Raw genomic sequence first — 17,487 nt, forward strand, 5'->3', positions numbered from 1 at the left:
CTAGCCGAGATTCGAGCATACGACGATTGGCTTGTCAGACGACCATAGTACATCGAAGCTAACTGGGCGGTTCTGGTGAGCTAACTGGTGCTTATGCCATAAAAGGCGATTGGTGGCCATGATGGCCAAATTCAATATGGCCGTGAATATTTTTTGCACTATATTTCATTTGAGAGAGGAAGGCTCTTTTCAAAACAGACGACAGTCTGTTGTTTGTTTCATAGCAACTTTTGAAAATATCACAATAAACTATATGAAAATTGTGAACCTTGTTACAGACAATTGGATGTTTCATTTAGTTACTGTTAATGCATACTTAATTTGATAATTACATTTCCTAGCATTTTTCTCGAATGTCCAATGGTGGTCTTAAAATAAAAATCGTTTTGGGGATTCATGGTGAAAACGGCGATTAAAACCAATATGGCGACCAAACCCAAGATGTCAGCCAAAAATTTTTTTTACTCCATTTGAAAACTCTGTTCGTCTTCTTTACATGACCATGTCATTTGTTAGTTATTTCACTGCAAATTTATGAAATATCGCATAATATAGATCTCAAAATTTGCTAAAAATTCATCTGTCGGGCCATTTGGCGAACGTAAATTCGTAAATTGGTTCTACAATTGATGAAGGGACGGTAGGGGAAAGTAATGAAGAATTTCCACGCTTTCCTCTCCATTCAAAAATTCTGCATTACTTTCCCCTACCGTCCCTTCATCAATTGTAGAACCAGTTTCAAAAAAAAAAAAAAATTAATGTATGCCTGACCGCATATCAAGGTCAAGACTAAAACACGAGGTTTGGTCTAAAACGAATTTAAGATATAAAAGTGTACGGTGATTAATTCTAAAAATTCCTGGGAAGATGGTGGTCCCGATATTCGTCCAGGCTCGACAGTTTTCTATACAGATGGTTCAAAAATGGACAATCAAGTGGGAGCAGGAGTCACTGGGCCAGGAATAGACATGTCAATTTCTATGGGCAGATGGCCAACTGTCTTCCAAGCTGAAATACAAGCAATTCTAGAATGTACGACTGTGTGCTTGCGCAGGAACTATAAACATTCAAATATATGCATCATGTCCGACAGCCAAGCAGCTCTAAACGCTCTAAAGTCGGCGACATGCACATCAAAACTTGTCTGGGAATGTATTCAATCACTCCAAAAATTGTCTCGTCGTAACCAAGTCAACTTGTACTGGGTCCCAGGTCACTGTGGAATTGATGGAAATGAGAGAGCTGATGCACTAGCAAGACTCGGATCATCTCATCAATTTGTAGGACCTGAGCCCTTCTGTTGCTTATCTGCTTCTGCTTTAAAAATGGAGCTAAAAGCATGGGAATGAACGAAAGTGGAATCAAATTGGAATAACACTTTCAATGCTAGGCAGTCGAAACGTTTCATATCTCCAAACGTTTCAATTACTCGCAAAATACTGGAGCTTTCGAAGAAAGATCTAAGCATTTATACTGGTCTTATAACAGGACATTGTCCGAGCCGCTATCATCTGAAGCTAATGGGAAAACTTCATGATGATATATGTCGCTTTTGCGGCATAGAAAAAGAAGACTCGGAACACCTGTTATGCCGATGTCCGGCAATTCTCAATAAAAGATTAAGGTTCTTCGAAAGAGGGCTGTTAGAACCCTCTGATATTTGGAGAACAACTCCCAGCGCAGTAGTGCACTTCATCCGAAGTGCATCACCGGGCTGGACAAATGCTATTAGTCAAACAATGACAATCACTTCTGCTAGTGGTGCGTCATCTTGACAACATAGCTATAATAAAACGGGGAATATATCACAATAGATCAAACAAATGGTCGCAGTGATAAAAATACCCAACATGAAAAAAAAATTCTAAAAAAGAAGGGATCTACTGTTTCGAGATACAGTAAAAAGGGGTCACGTTGATCAGTTAGACCCTTCTCATAAATAAGTGAAATAAACAACTTTTGTTAACTTCCCTGAACTGATCAATGTTACCCCGATGGTTAATGTTATCCCGTTTTACAGTACTAAAAGTGTAATTCTCATTTTTTATCAATTACAAAAGTTGAGTTCCAATATTTAAAGACCACGTGTCAGTATTGCTCCCGTTTCAACGAGAATTACTCATTATCAAATTTACTAAAGACAAGCACTGGGCACTGCCATCGGTAGGGTTAACATTACCCTACACATAGACACGTTGGAAGAGTAAAATTTTGGTCGAAAAATAAACTTTGAATGCAGTTTCGCTTAAAGTATTCAACAGTTCAGTTGTAAATCACAAACGTATTCAACAAAAGATAAATACTGATGATAATAATAGGTAGTGAATCACAAGAGGTTTCGATTTTTCTACGATGCTTATCCTACCTGATTTATAACATGATTATCGTGGCCACGGGTGTTTGTAAGTATTTGTACAGCGTTGGTTATACTGGTTTCTTCGCTCTCTGCAAACCATACTGGCGGCGTGGAGGGGTATGTTTCCTGTAATGAAAAGGCAAATGTGTTATTACTATTATGTTGTCAAAATTGGAGCATGCAGTATGAACTATATTTTTGGGTGTGCAATGTAATTCAAATAAATTTGTCATTTAATATCAACTTATGTGATTCAACTTATAAGATTTAGCTGATCTCTAACCGGCTTCCCACAATATCCCATAGTAGAGAAAAGAATGCACAAGCGTGGTAAGATAAAAATACAGTTTGGGCCGAAGGGACTCCGAATTAAATAATGGTCGCTAGTTTTTTGGTCACAACTCTATCGTGAATTTTTATCACCTAAAAATTAGGAATTGGCGGACAAGAAAAAAAAATTGAAATTTGTACATGATTTAGATAATTTTTTCGAATTTTCCACCACCGGTATGAACGGTGGAAATTTCTAACCGTCTTATATAATTTTAAAAAATATGTTTGAAAAATACACAATTTATCTGTTATAAAGAGGTAATGGGAATGGAATCTAATTCCTTATCCACGAATGGTATGAAAGCAGCACGCAGCATTTAACGAATGGTACAGGTCTTACAATAGGTAAGAAACAGTAATTACACTTCAATTTGAAAAATATAATTTGTATTTATTTATTGTTTAGTGTTTTAGTAAAAAGCGTGACTAAATTGACCGCTATACGGTTTGATATTAAATTTCCGATTTGAGACCAAATTCTCAAACCAAATGTAGATGCATGCACGTCGACTATTTACATATTTATAAACAAATCGTAACATCTGTTTCATGAACAGTTTGCTTCGCACGCTGCTAGTCCCTGTTATCGTTTTGAAGTCAATTTTTTTCTTTTGTGCGAAGTACATTGTATTTTGAGACGTTCAGGTTCATCCACTGAGGAGGCACCATTTTATTCGAGCACACGGTAGACTTAGACTTGCTTGTTTATTGCTATTCATTAAGTATGTTTGGACTTCTAGTATGTTTCCAAAAGCTAAATATGTAAGTTTCGACGACTAGAAAGTGCTAGACCGTAAAGTAGAGCCATAAAAGTAAATTATATAACCCATAAACTAATATCTTTCCTAGATCAATTGTAGTCTCTTTACGAAGCAAGGTCATATCATTCTTTTGAATTTGGATGCGATCTTTGCATGGCTTCATGAAGGCATATGGTGCATTTTGTTTTTGCTTATTTTTTGCTGAGAAGTGCATAATGCTCTCTCTCACACTTTCACATGCTCGTCCGTTGCGTACATGTACACTCAGCTGCTGCTTTGACTTCGTCTCGCTTGCATGGTTTGCTAAATAAAAATGCATTTTATCGTATTCCGGTACATTGAATTGAGCCTAATGGGCCAAGGTCCTTGACACCGTCCGTCATGCAGTTCATCGAATAAACCGACAGACACATATGTATGAGCCTCTAATTATCCTTTTTTGGCTGAACAATATCAATGTAGTAATCAAATTCGGATGAACAAACTTATTTGTGTTTACAAGTAGCATTGAATAAAACAGTTTCCTATTTTTATTCTAAGATGTTAGTATATGGGATAATTTTGGAGTGAATTCTACCATCTTATTAACACTAACTGTCCCTTCCCTCCCAGTCGAGTTTCGAACATACGACAGCTGGTTTTGTTAGATTGGTTTTGTTAAACTGAATCAACGGGTGTACAATGTAAACGTTTCACTTATGATTTGTCTATTAACAACTATTAACAAAAGTTAAACATTATTTCTAAAAATCTAAAAATTCATTTTTGATGAAATTTGATGCAAAATAGTAATGTTCACCAAACCCACCTTAATTTGGCTTTGGTTTCGCTAGCCTTAATTTAGTTGAGACTGAAATCTAAACGTCCCTGAATATAAAAAAACTAACGAATTACACTTTTTCAATCAGTTTGCTTGTTTTTTTGTTCAGCTGTTGATGTTGCTTAAATCACCTCTTCTATTGCCCGTCTAGCCGTGCATAATGATTATTTCACAATATAATACAAGCTACCATGAAGCTGTCCGACTGAAGAGGCAACGATACATTTACTAGACGCCATGCGCCATGCGTGAAAAACAAACAGAATAATGGTACACATAGAGTAATCGGTAAAACATTTTATATCATCGACTACTAATAATAACTGAATACTACTGATAGTAATGCTAGCATTGGTTAACGTTTTTCTCTTTTCATTTATAACAATACTCATTTTTCATATATATGTAAGCATGTAAAGACTATCATACAATATACCTATATTGGAATTTTTGGTTTAAAATGGAGTCTTTCTATCAGCTGCAAGCCTGCTAAGCTTTACATATTTGATTTAATCTTACCAATGAAAACGATGATCTACAGGTATAGTTCATTTTATATTGTTCAAATTCTGTTCATTTTGCAGTATTAGCGTTATATTATTTCAACATTACAATTGATTCGGCATAACCAAACCGAGTTGCTAGGCAAGGCTGGATAAAACGAGATGTTAAGGTTTACAAAGATAAAGAGTCATTCGAAAGGATAGGATGGGTAAGATGTTATGAGCTTAGAAAGGTAAAATAATTTAGAACAATTTTAATTTTATTGTAGTGAAAATTACATTATGCAACATTGCATCACTTATTATACTAGGGTAATTTGCCAATGATCGCACAGCTAAGCCACTGAATTTTGATTTTTAATTATTTTTTCGAAACAAATAATTATAAATAGACAGAATCATAAAATTTTGAATCAGATGCAAAATATGATCACATTACAAGGTGATTTGCATCGAATAAATGAACTGTTCGTGGAAAAATACGCGATTTTTTGACAACACTTGAATGCCCAATCGTTAAACAGTGCTAAAACCGCACTGTTCTATAGTTGGACACTCATTGTCCATTGTTTGGACTTGGACATGCAATTTATTGCACCGACCCCAAAGTGAGTTTGATAGTTTTCTATTAGGAACGCGATAAATTTTAAGTTATATTCATAAAAAATAATCTGCAATTAGTTAACATGATAGTAATTACAAAATATTTCTTAAGCGTTTAATTTTCCTTTTTTCTTGAAAATTTGAGGAGGTACAGCCAGTCCACAATCATGGGTCACACACAATTATGGGTCAATTTAGCTTTATCTACCAACTAATGCGTGAATATTATACTACATGATACTACATACTACATGACAAAATTGTTACTCTTAAGTAGCACTAATAAATTGAACAATCATTAGGTGATATTTAGCCGTAAATTAGCAGATAAAGCTAAAAAGACCCACAATTGTGTGTGACCCATATTTGTGGACTGACTGTAGTTTAGAGTGTTGACACTGAGTGTTGACACTGCATATTAGCGCTGTCAGTTTTTCGAAAATTGAAAAAAAATGACGTCACCCGAAAAGCAACGTCGCGAATTGATTTTGCGCCTGGAAAATCCTCAACCATCTTATCGGGACATCAGAAAAAAAACTCGGAATTGAGCACTCAACTGTGAGCCTGCAGCTTCCAGCACAAGTTTGATATTCCGGAGGAAATAAGGAAGCTGAAACTTTCAAATCTGCTCGTGTGGCAAACGAAGTGCGCCGTTCGTGACTACCGGGACTGTACGGGCAGACTTACCTCAAGGAATGTCTACAGAAGAGTCTGCTTCCTCTGTTGAAGCAACACGAGGGCCCTATGGACTTCTGGTCGGATCTAGCTTCGTGCCACTATTCAAAGGATGTCCTGGAGTGGTACGAAGCCAAGGGGGTTACTTTCGTACACAAAGGCATGGGCTCCCCCAACGCACCGGAACTAAGGTCCATCGAAAAGTACTGAACCATTATGAAGCAGGCACTACTGAAGCATCCCAAGGAGGTCAAATCGGAGGAATACATGAAGAAAAATAGAATATCCGTACAGAAGAAGCTGCATCCAGATGATGTACAGAACCTTATGAATGGAGTTAAGCGTAAGGTGCGAGCATACGGTTATGGCATTGAAGTTGAATAAAATAAATATGTCAAAAGATTACTAATGGGTTATTTTTTATTGTCTGAAAGTTTGAAAAATATCGGTCAACTAGGTAATTTTCTACAGCGTTTTTCCGTCATGCAATTTGAGGTGGGACACCATTTATTACAAATTTTCTTTTCAGCTGAGAACATCCTCCCCCCTCTTCTACGACATAAGTCGATAATTATCGATCTTATTTTTGTTGCAATAGAATTTTAAAATATCTGCCTTCAAAGGAAATATAAATAGCTTAATATCTGCATTCGATTGACAGTCACGCTGTGTTCAAAACACTTTCAACGCCCTTTTGAAAATTGTCTGGGGCGGCCTTCGCTTCTTACGGTATGTACCCAAGCCACGTAAACTCAGTAACGTATGCATTAAAATAAATGTACTTTTTTCGGATGGTGATGGTGAAAACTAAGACAGCTAATTGAGAGTGATAAATTTCCCATGGAAGGTTATTATATTATTTTACTTGCATAACAAATCTACAGCTCTATCAGTCGAACTCTAACCGTGATGGCGAAAACAGTGAAGCTACTCCGTTTAGAAGTGTGCGCGTTCAAAGAACGGTACCCCGACGCGTCGAAAACGAACATCGTGCGGCACTTTGTGGACGCCGGATACACCCGTTCCGGCATCTATAACATCTCGGCACTATTGGACAACAATCAGAGCATCGAAAGAAATCCCTGTTCCGGCCAGCCGACGACTCTGAGCGACAAGAAGCACCAAAGGATGTTGAAGAGGAAGACCGAGGGAAAAGTGGTTACATCGCTGAGTGCGATTGATCGGGAAGTCGGTGAACGGCAACCAGTGAAAAAGTACCTGGCGAACATGGACATACATGTCAGGAAGTGGCAGTGCCGTCCACAAGTCTCGGAGCTGCAGGCAAAGACAGCTGAATAAGATGGTCAACACGATTTTCCCGGCGAATCACGACGTGGCGGTGGTGATGAACGACGAGACCTCACCCTGGATGGCAACGACTGGCAGGGCATTTCGCATTTTACTTCCCCAACGAAAGAAGAGAGCTCCGAGGTAATGTTCATTTCACACACAAAGTTCCTCAAGAACGGGTGAAGTTCCGGTGAACGGGGAATTTTATAGTACGAAGTGCCTGCCGGAAGTTGCGTTGTTAATCTAGAAATACCATAAGAGCGAATACGCGGTCTACTAGCCGTATCTGGCGTCGGCCCACTAGATATGGAGCGGCTGGTATCCAAGTTCGCGAACCCGCCCAACGTGCTTCAGCTGCGTTTCATCGAGAATTTCTGGGTAAATCTGAAGTGTAACATCTACTCCAAAAATAAAACGAAGAAAGAACTCAAAAATATGCCTACACGCATGTTTTCGTCCGCCATGGCGAATGTTTCGGTTAACTGTTGGAAGGCCAATCGCGAGGGCGTATTGGTTGCAAGTAAGCTAATATAATAACCATCCATGGAAAATTTATCAAACTCAATTAGTTGTCTTAGTTTTTTTATCACCACCCGAAAAAATTCCATTAGTTTCGCTGCAAATTTCATGCGTAGTAGAAAAAACGGAGATTACCCACTTGTATGCCCAGGCTGGACCACGTGCCCCACCTTCTTTAAAAAAAATTAGTATATAGAAAAATAATTCCTCCAAGTATAACACGGAAGTCTGGAGTTGTCCTGCAGGGCTGTCCTGCACTCAGTGCACCTATTTTTAATATTTAAGGGGACATAGACCTCTTAAACTTTTAAAAACTCTACTATTTTTTAATTTCAGATTTTGGTTCTGCAATCTTTTCCGTTTATTTTGATAGTAATTTTGTAATGATCCGACCACGGGAAGTGGCCGAAAAACGATCATACACATAAACATTCCAGTGCGGCGTGGAACAACCTCGACGGAATAAAACGCCGCTCCTGAAAAACCACGATTTTCAAACTTTATGTACCTTTTCCTCAGAAACTACACAACGTATTGGAATAAACTTTTTTTTTGTTTTATTGGTAGGAGCTTGGCAAAGACTTTTACTTTTATAACTTTTGAGTTTTGTAAACGAAATACAGCTTGAGAAAAAAGAAAAAGAAGACAAAATTTTATTTTTTTAGTCATCTTTTCTTCTTTTTCGTTAAAGTCAAAGTTGAAGTTAGAATTCAAATTTAAATCCACAGTCGAATCTAATGTCGAGTTCAGTTTCAAGTGTCAAATCCAATTTCAAGTTTACTGATGGGCCCAGCTTGGCTTACGTTTTTCGCCTTCTTTGTAAAATTTAATGTAAAAAATGGCGCCAAGACTGATTCTTGCCAACAGCCCGGATGTCGTTGGCTAAGCTGCGTCATCATGAGCCTCTGAGTCTACCTCTTCTACGCTGTCCTTGCGGATTCCAGTCGAGTGCTTCTCGGCAGATCTCGTTCGCTTCTTTCTTCAACACCGGTTTGATCTACTTCTACCTACCTACTTCCTTATCGGATATGCAGTTGCCAGGTCTGCAGGCAAGAATGATATATAGCAGGCAGCGATTAACAAATATCTAGTTTTGTGTTGTCTCCGCTGAGACGTACCGCATTTCGCAGGTGTACAGGTACCACACGAGATCTGCAGAGAAGCACTCGACTGGAATCCGCAAGGACAGCGGTAAAGAGGCAGACCCAGAAACTCATGGCGACGCAGCTTAGCCAACGACTGTAGACGAGAACCTGTCCTGGCGACAGGAAAAAACCATGGCGGGTAACCGTCAGCAGTGGAGATCTCTGATTTCATCCCTTTGTTCTGCCGGACCGGTGGACATGGCCACATACGTAATTAAACACGTACATAAATACGGATTTACCGTTTGAGTTGAAAATTCGGATTTTCGTATGTAGAGTGATCTGGTTTGAACGCCATATGCTTCGCATACCTGCAAAGACACCCCTGGCCTTCCTGATCCGTGCAAGGATGATTCAATCACTTTCACTCAATTTTGATTCATTTACCGTTTCAGCCGAGCAAAATTTGACAAAGTTTGTAGCACTAGTTATTATCTACAATTTTGTTGAAAAAAGTTTTACTTTATTTTTTGTATTCACGGTGCCACAATGCTGCTAACTCCATAATAGCTCAATGAACGTTCACTGTCCTCGTCTTTGTCATCATCATGTCATGTATAATTCGTATTTTTCATCATCGGTGCTCTCATTATTATGGTTACGCCGACGTTGAAATTTCGGCCCCTAATTCTCAATCTACATATTCGGGAGATATTAGGTCACCACCCGATCACACCCTTGTGCATCTCGCCGATCACAATACCAACTGTTTCAAGTTCGTGTGTATCATCGTCCCCTTACAACATATCTCCTGCAGCGATACGAGATCGAAATTCCGGTTCTGCACTTCTTCGAAAAGCACATGGATACTTTCTCCGTTTTCGTTATCTGACATCTGAGTTTTTAACGATTGCTCAAATCCGATTGTGTCGTTCCACGGTCTGATAGGAAAATCAACTTAAAACTGTTAAATATCAAATGTTATTTTGATTTATATTTTGAGAGTGACTCAGTAACATCTCAAATATAAGGAATGTAAAAGAAACGCTCTAATTCTTATAGTAATATGTGCTGTTGTTTAAAGTCCCGAGCACTTCAAGGATTTAAGCAGAGCCCAAAAATTACTTTATGCTCGAAGGTTCAGCAGAATAATAAATTAGATATTAACATTTTGAATTTGTTCCTAATCATAACGATGCTGCTTCACTTTGTCGGCTAAACTTTTCGAGGTCAGCACGCATGGTTATGGGCAGCACTTTCCTAAGGGTGCTACATTAAGTTTCGGAACTTAACCTTCCATTTTCTTTCGACAGACTTCGCAGCCAACTGCTAGAGTTCAGGACCACACTCAATTTGCTCAAATGCTTGTGTTTTCGGTAGTACATCATTACTGCTAAGTAGATAAGTAGAGTTTCATCAAATTTAGAGCAACACAATTTATACGAAATTGTTTTTCTGATTCGAAGGACAAACTAAAAAATTGAACAGAATAGTTTGTTATCTCTACGTCAAATACACGGGCGTTGTGGGCCTAGTCCGCATTTTTATGTCACTGTAATATTTGATAAAACTCATGTGTAAACAATTAATCGATTTATTTCTACCAGTATTCATTAAGAAAATTAATCACTCAACGTAACCAACCAAACCTCGAAATACTTTCACATTGCGTTTTTCAATTTATAATCTGCAGATTTACCAAACTGACAAAACGTTTTCGGTCAGCGACAGCCTAAAATCAAAATAAGGCAAATAAGGCTTTCGCTCACATAACCATATTTTTGTCGATATAAATTCAAGCAGGCAATTCCAATAGACGAACGAATAAGCAAACGGATTCCGAGAACCGACAATTGAGACAGAGAATGAATTGAAAAGAGCAATGTGCGAAGTATGTTTTAGCTCACAAGACAAAAAAAGAGAAAAACGAAGCCAAGGTTCAGCGCACTCACCGTAATATTAGCATGAATGTCGTACTGCTTTCCGTTGCGGCCAATGAAACGGCAACTCAACTCATCCACCGAAGCATTAAGGATTTGGAACCGTTCATGATTTTTGGTGAATATCTGCTCCAGCGTCTTTATCTCCAGTTTCAGGGTGTTTAAACACGCCATTTCCTATAAACCCCTTTTCTGCCTTCACTCAGCACATTTATCACTGCCAGGAATTTCTTCGCCACAACTAGGACAGACTCTCGATTTTGCCGATGACGACCGATCACTTCTTCCTGGTGATGGTTCTTTCTTTGTTTTCACACACTGAATAGGTAATATTTTTTTGATTTCCAGTAGCAATTTACAGCGCTACCCCGAAACAATACGTATTTTGCTAATGAGCTAAGAATTCTTAACACATGTCTTATACTTTTGGATTCTGGGGCTAGCAATTTATCGTACAAATCGAAGTTTTCCTACCCTCGTTTCAAGTAAACTTTCAGACACTATGCTCCTTCACTTCCTTCACTTTATGACACACCACACGAAACTGCTGTTTTTTGCGAGCCGTCAATGGAAAGCCCAGAAAGCCTGAGTTTCTATAATTACAGTGTTGCCGGAAATGTTGAAAATATGAAAGGAAATGAAATAAATTTTATTTAGGCTGTGAACCATCCATTTCGCGATTTTGTTTAACTTTTTGGTTAAAATTTGACAGTTTGATGGTTTTTCGAAAATAGCCCTGCTCAGGAACATGGTTAGTTTTGACAGTTCGATGGTTCGCTTCTGAGAGCCAATGAGTATGCCACAGGTGAGGAAAAAGCTTCGATGTGTTTCACTGATTTTTCCTTGAATATTTTTTCTTCAATGTCTGGATGTTTAACATATAACAAATTTGTTTATTCAACCCGAAATGAAATGAGATAAATTTTATGTATCAAATAGGAGTAAATGAACACCAAAAATTCATCCAATTCCAACCTGGAATGAATAAATAAATTCGCTGTTATAGAAACATAACTTCATCCTCACCTTATATTTGCTTATATTGAGTAAAATAACTATCAATCTTCAATTACGTAGTCGTGCTAACGTAAGAACTAGAATGACTCTTAAATGCCTTGAACACTTTACTTTTTGTTCTTACAAAGTATAAAAATTACCTTTTTGCCGACCGGTTTCGGGTAAGTAGTTACCCATCTACGGGGCCGAGTCTACTATCAATCGGGACCGAGAACTATCAATCTGTCAAATATGAAATGGTTCGCATTCTGAACTGATTTTAACATTTTAACCACTCGAGGAGAAATAACCTTCGAACTGTCAAATTTTAACTAAAAAGTTAAAAATTTCGCGAAATGGTTCACAGCCTTAGTTTGGGCAGGCGTTACGCATAGTTTATTGTGGACATTTTTGGCAAATCAAATGGAAGTGTCCAAATAAAATACGTGTGTAACCTGAAAGAGAGGAGCCAGCTGTGACTGTGCATTGAACTGTCGGGTAAAACTAAACTGTCACTGTGAACCGGGATATTATAGTTGATTGAATAAAACAGGGGAAGGTATTTATTTGCAATGAAGTTTCAAACCCCTCGCAACCGGAGCCTGCTGACTTGATTTAGATGGTGCTATTTGAATTTTTTGCATCAAATATAAGAAAAAAACGAAAACAATCAATCTGTCACTGAGCTGGCTCCTCTCTTTCAGCGCGTAACGCCTGTCAAAAATAGATAAATCACCAAGTAAACCACCCTAATAACGATAATTTAAAAGATAGCTTTTCATTTAGTTCGGAATCTAATATTAAATTCATCATTTCTAAATAAAGATCATTTTTACTAGTTTAGGCGTTAGTTACGTTGTTTGCATTTAAGGCCCAGGCACAATGCATACGGATTTTACTATACGTTGCGGTAATTTGACAGTTTTTCCATAGGTTTTCTGTCAAATTTCCGCAATGTAGTAAAATCCGTATGCATTGTGTCTGGACCTTTACATTGCCACATAAGACCGATGATGGACACAGTAATGCAGTTTGTCTTAGAGGTTTAGAGTTACTCGATCAGGACTTATTTTTATTTTAACTCCATTATAACTATACTATTTTACCAATTGTAAACGTATCAGCAACATAAGCACCACGAATTACATTAAGGTGCGTTTAAACTGGGCAAGTTTTTGGCAACATGTGGTATACGACATACTGCTAGTTGTTGCACAATGTTGCTTCTGGCACCACACGAACATTTGCGATACGTTGCCATAGTTGCTTGAAAACATCGGACAACCGTTTTGAAAAAGTTGCATGCCACATGTTGCCCATCTAAATGCACCTTTGGACAGAGATATACCAGACTGTTTCATCAATTTTCTTCTTCCACCTAATCAATATAGCTTCTTATTCCATGTTAATATTTCCTGACCATGAATAAACAGTAAAATCACTTTTCTAAACCTTTAAATCAATTATCAGATTGGGTAATATTTTTAGATAGTAAGAAATTTTTTGAACTTTATAATATATAAATTCTGTGTGACTGACAAAAATTTGAGAAAGTTGTTGAGAAAAAAGAATACCACAAGTGCGTATGTAACAGTCTGAAAAAATATGTTACTTTACAACGGACAATGTCATTATCCTTCTCACGAAAATGGCTGTTATACAGTAAAAATCCAACGTCAAAGAACTGAAAGTTTAGTTAAAATTTGACAGATTGATAGTTATTTCACCTTCTTCGAAAATAATCCTGCTCCATGACAAAGCATGACCATCATTTTTTATGACATAAAATATGATAAAATGATAAAATATTATATACATTATTAGAGTTATATGCAATTCAGAGATGTTCAGAAGTTGGATAATTCACAAATTGAATACATACACCCAGCATCGGTAAGCATTATGATAGCATACCTTCTTTTGGTTGTTTTTCGATAGTTCAAGTTGTACAAACTTATTTTAATTTTAAACATTTGCTTGTCATTCTAGAAGCATGCAAAATTTGGAAATGGAGAAATGAAAACTCTGGAAGCTTTTAAATTAAGGTGCGAGCAAACGATTACTTACTGTTGAAGAGTTAAACCACGGGCTACTTTGCAAAATCTTTATGCTTGTTTTGTAATGGTTCAAGTCAAAGTTCTAGAGATTCAAACATCTGTCAGTCCTGGCGAACCACGTTGCACCGGCATTGCATGAAAATATGAATGTTCTCTTTGGTTATCCAGTATCTTGCTTGCAATAACCTGGTTTATGTTAAGTTCACAAAAAACAAGCTTTTTACCACTTGAGCACGTGGATTTATATAATTTTGTCGTGAAATATAACCTGTCTTTTGTCGCACAAATATACAAAAACATTATTTTCTCGTATATACTGTAAACAAACCACTGAAAAGTATATACCAAAAATGAAGTACTCAATTTTCTTACATTTTGCAAAAATAATTTCGCTTGCACATTGTTTCACTACATTAATAAAATTAAAAAAGTGAACTTTTTTCCGATTCTTCAAGCAAACTATCAACTTTCTCACCGTTCGGCTAGTTCTAAAGACCACCAACGTCAGCGCATAAGTTTCTCTCGAATAGGCCAATAGTAACCGCGCCTGCAATGAATACCAACACCTAACTGTACCCTCCAGAAAGTGTTACCCACCAGTCGCCGTTACCGGTTGTAGAAACTGGATTGATAAAAAATATACGCAGACTTGAAAATCAAGTTTTGCTTTTTGAAATTTGCAAAAAGTAATAATAGTTACGCCGAAAATAAGTATACCTTATTCGTCTTTATATGTATTGTTTTCAATATGGCATATTAACTGGATCTAATTCCTATAGACGGAGTGTAAAATTAATCATTTATCCGCGTTCCCCATTTTCCCCACCAGTGGCAATTTTGCCCTTACCTATTAATATCAAGCCCCGGGTCCTCCTATTAATATTAAATAATTGCAGAATCACAAATTCATGCAATAGTCTTCAATGAGTTTATCACTAAATAGTTTGGAATTAGCTATAACTTGGCTAACACTGTTCAAAACAACCCTAAAGTGGTCCAACTTAGATTTTAAGTAGAAAATTCAATAAATTTTGGTTACTTGCTACCAATAATCGATTTAATTGCTGTGATAAATAACAGTTTTGTGTTGGCAAGATGAACCAACGATGGTCTTAGCGGTCTTAGAAACACAAAAAAAACAAGGTTTTGTGCTTCTACTACCAACTTTTTGGTTCAAAAGCTGCTCAGAATCTTGTATAATCACTTCGTATCTATATGGGCATTATGAGTAGCTTCAACCTAGTCTTAGCTCATTCAATATTTACACATAAATTCATTTAAGAGTTTACCAACTCGTCCATCCCAGTTTTAATTTAAAAATAGTTCTCATTAACGTCGGTATGGTAAATATGTTTATTCCGATTTATGCTGCTTTGGGTTTTGTAACAACTCAGCAACTAATATGTACATATCAGAATTGTGGTTATGTGCCTTATGATGTAAGTCACTTTTCTCGACTGGTCTACTTTTAGTAGTATGTAAGTCACACGCGACACTATTCCGTCGCGTAGCTCGACTGAGTTGATCGCTAAAATGCTGGTGACTTCAGCTTCAGCAAATGAAGTTTGCTTGAAATTTGTATTGGTCAGTCATAGAGCCGCTATGCTTCCCGTTCTCCCCGCACTTGACATTGAACAGTGAGCGGGTCGAATCGAGTTGCTCGATGTGACTTACATAATAAGGCTTAATATTTCATTATTACGTATAACGATTATTCGGTAGACTGACAGAGCACATTAAATGGGATATTAAGCATAATTTACCCCGATGTTCAATACAAATTCAGTTGAGTTCATGTGGTTACCCAAATCTGAGTTCTTTTTAGCAAAGTCGATTATCAACCTTGACCTAAAAATGTTTTTTGTCAACCGGGTACTCTACCGGGATTTGAGTATACCCGAATCGAGTCCTTCGAACTCTCTGGAGTCTCAATTGGTCGGCGTTAAGTCAGACTGAACCAAGTGACAAAACTCTGGTTTTGAGAAAAACGCGTTCAAAGTTTGCTGCTCTGTATGGTTTATAGCTATCAATCGTCCGACATCATCTTATAACTCAAGCTGTTTGCAACATTTATGTAGTCTGATTAGAGTAAAATGTAGCTTGGATAATTCTTAATCGTTTACTGTCATTAACTCATATAAATTTGACGGCTTGGTCCGGTTTGGTTTATCACCGGCCAATTGTTCCTTTCAAAATACTATGAAATGCTCCACATCACGTTATTTATACAATTTTACACAAATTGAAATGTTTATTTAAACACTTTTATATTTAAAACCAAGTGCTCCGGCTAGTTGAATTCTCGGTCAATTTAAGATTAATGCAGTCGACGCAAACAGTATATTTGGCAACAATGCACTTAAACATAACACAACTACTGTAAGTGTAACTAGGAAAATCTTCCTTTTCTTCTTTCTTCCAATTTACCACACCAACACTACTAGAACACGCAGAAAAAGCAACACGGAAAACTTTTTTTCTTGATGATGGGCCTAGAAACCCTTGATATTCATCAAAATTGATAAACTATTGGCACTTATTCGTATAAAACCATATACATTTCAGCCATTGCTATTCATTGAATAAATCAGATTTCACTATTCTTCTTGCATTATATTCAAGCAGTAGCAATTATGAACGGAAAACGCACCGAAAATCACCATCCGACTACTCAATCCTCACACTACCATTTCGAACGAGAAAATACGTCTAACCAACACTGCGTACAATAAAGAATAACGAAACGACTGAGTGAGGTGCATTGGGCATTCGCATCGCAATCATCCGGATCAGGGCCTTAATACAACAGAGAAGGATAACTTAATACGTCCACAGTGATTGATAAAGTAGGACAACAGCAATAGCGATTTTTAACGAAAAACGAAGGGTTCATCACTTGGTTCCAGAAACAAAAATTACATCTTCTGTGCAGTGTTTGCATATTTTTATTTATTGTCTTATTTTGTTCCGAAAATATTAAAGAAGCTATTATGATCATTATTAGCTTCATTATGATATAATATAATAAAACAAAATGACAGGAAATTAGAAATAACACTAACATTAGAGAACAGCTTCGTAACTCATTTTGCATTTTACATAACTAAACGAGCATATTTAAACTCCTCGATAAATTCTTTCTGTCTTCCCAGTGTACTAAAATAAGAGATTGGTCATGCAACTCTTCGCATATAATAAGGTTTTGCACGGGCGAGCATAACCCAAGGGGTCGGACACTCAGCACATAGTGCCCCGGCACTGCAGAGATATCAAACGGCACACCTCTAAAGCCTTATAAAAATAACATTTACAGGGCTTTACACACCTCCGGTTCAATTTTACATATGAAATGGGAGCACTGCCAGTTGTCAAAATCATCTCGCACGGTTGCCAGATCTATCAGATTTTAACGAATTTAACAAATCTTGCAATTCGGCACTTTCGGTACAGCATCGGCACAGCTCGGTTCGTTTCAAGTCGCCTAACATAAAAACGGCTGTGTCGAGTGACCGACCCCTTGGCATAACCTCACTTCTTTGACGTCTATCA

At 37.3% G+C, this 17,487-nt stretch overlaps 1 protein-coding gene across 6 annotated transcripts in view; it reads right to left on the reverse strand.

The window, feature by feature from the left end:
* Positions 1–16,657, reverse strand: part of LOC128739147 (ubiquitin-conjugating enzyme E2 Q2) — a 40,555-nt gene extending 23,898 nt beyond the window's left edge. For 4 of the 6 annotated variants that reach the window (XR_008412178.1, XR_008412179.1, XM_053834558.1 and 1 more), the window contains exons 1-3: positions 16,589–16,657; positions 10,898–11,478; positions 2,366–2,482 (exon numbers count right to left, since the gene is read on the reverse strand). Coding sequence is in view for 4 of the 6 variants with exons in the window: in XM_053834558.1 (XP_053690533.1) it covers positions 2,366–2,482; positions 10,898–11,059 (279 nt within the window). In the remaining 2 variants the exon portion in view is untranslated. Of the gene's footprint in view, positions 1–2,365; positions 2,483–10,897; positions 11,479–12,987; positions 13,013–16,496; positions 16,522–16,588 lie in introns of those variants that run through there. The other 2 variants (XM_053834556.1, XM_053834557.1) reach the window with 2 other exon arrangements.
* Positions 16,658–17,487: the final 830 nt, after the last annotated feature.

This window comes from Sabethes cyaneus, chromosome 3 (assembly GCF_943734655.1).
Source record: "Sabethes cyaneus chromosome 3, idSabCyanKW18_F2, whole genome shotgun sequence".
NCBI lineage: Eukaryota > Metazoa > Arthropoda > Insecta > Diptera > Culicidae > Sabethes > Sabethes cyaneus.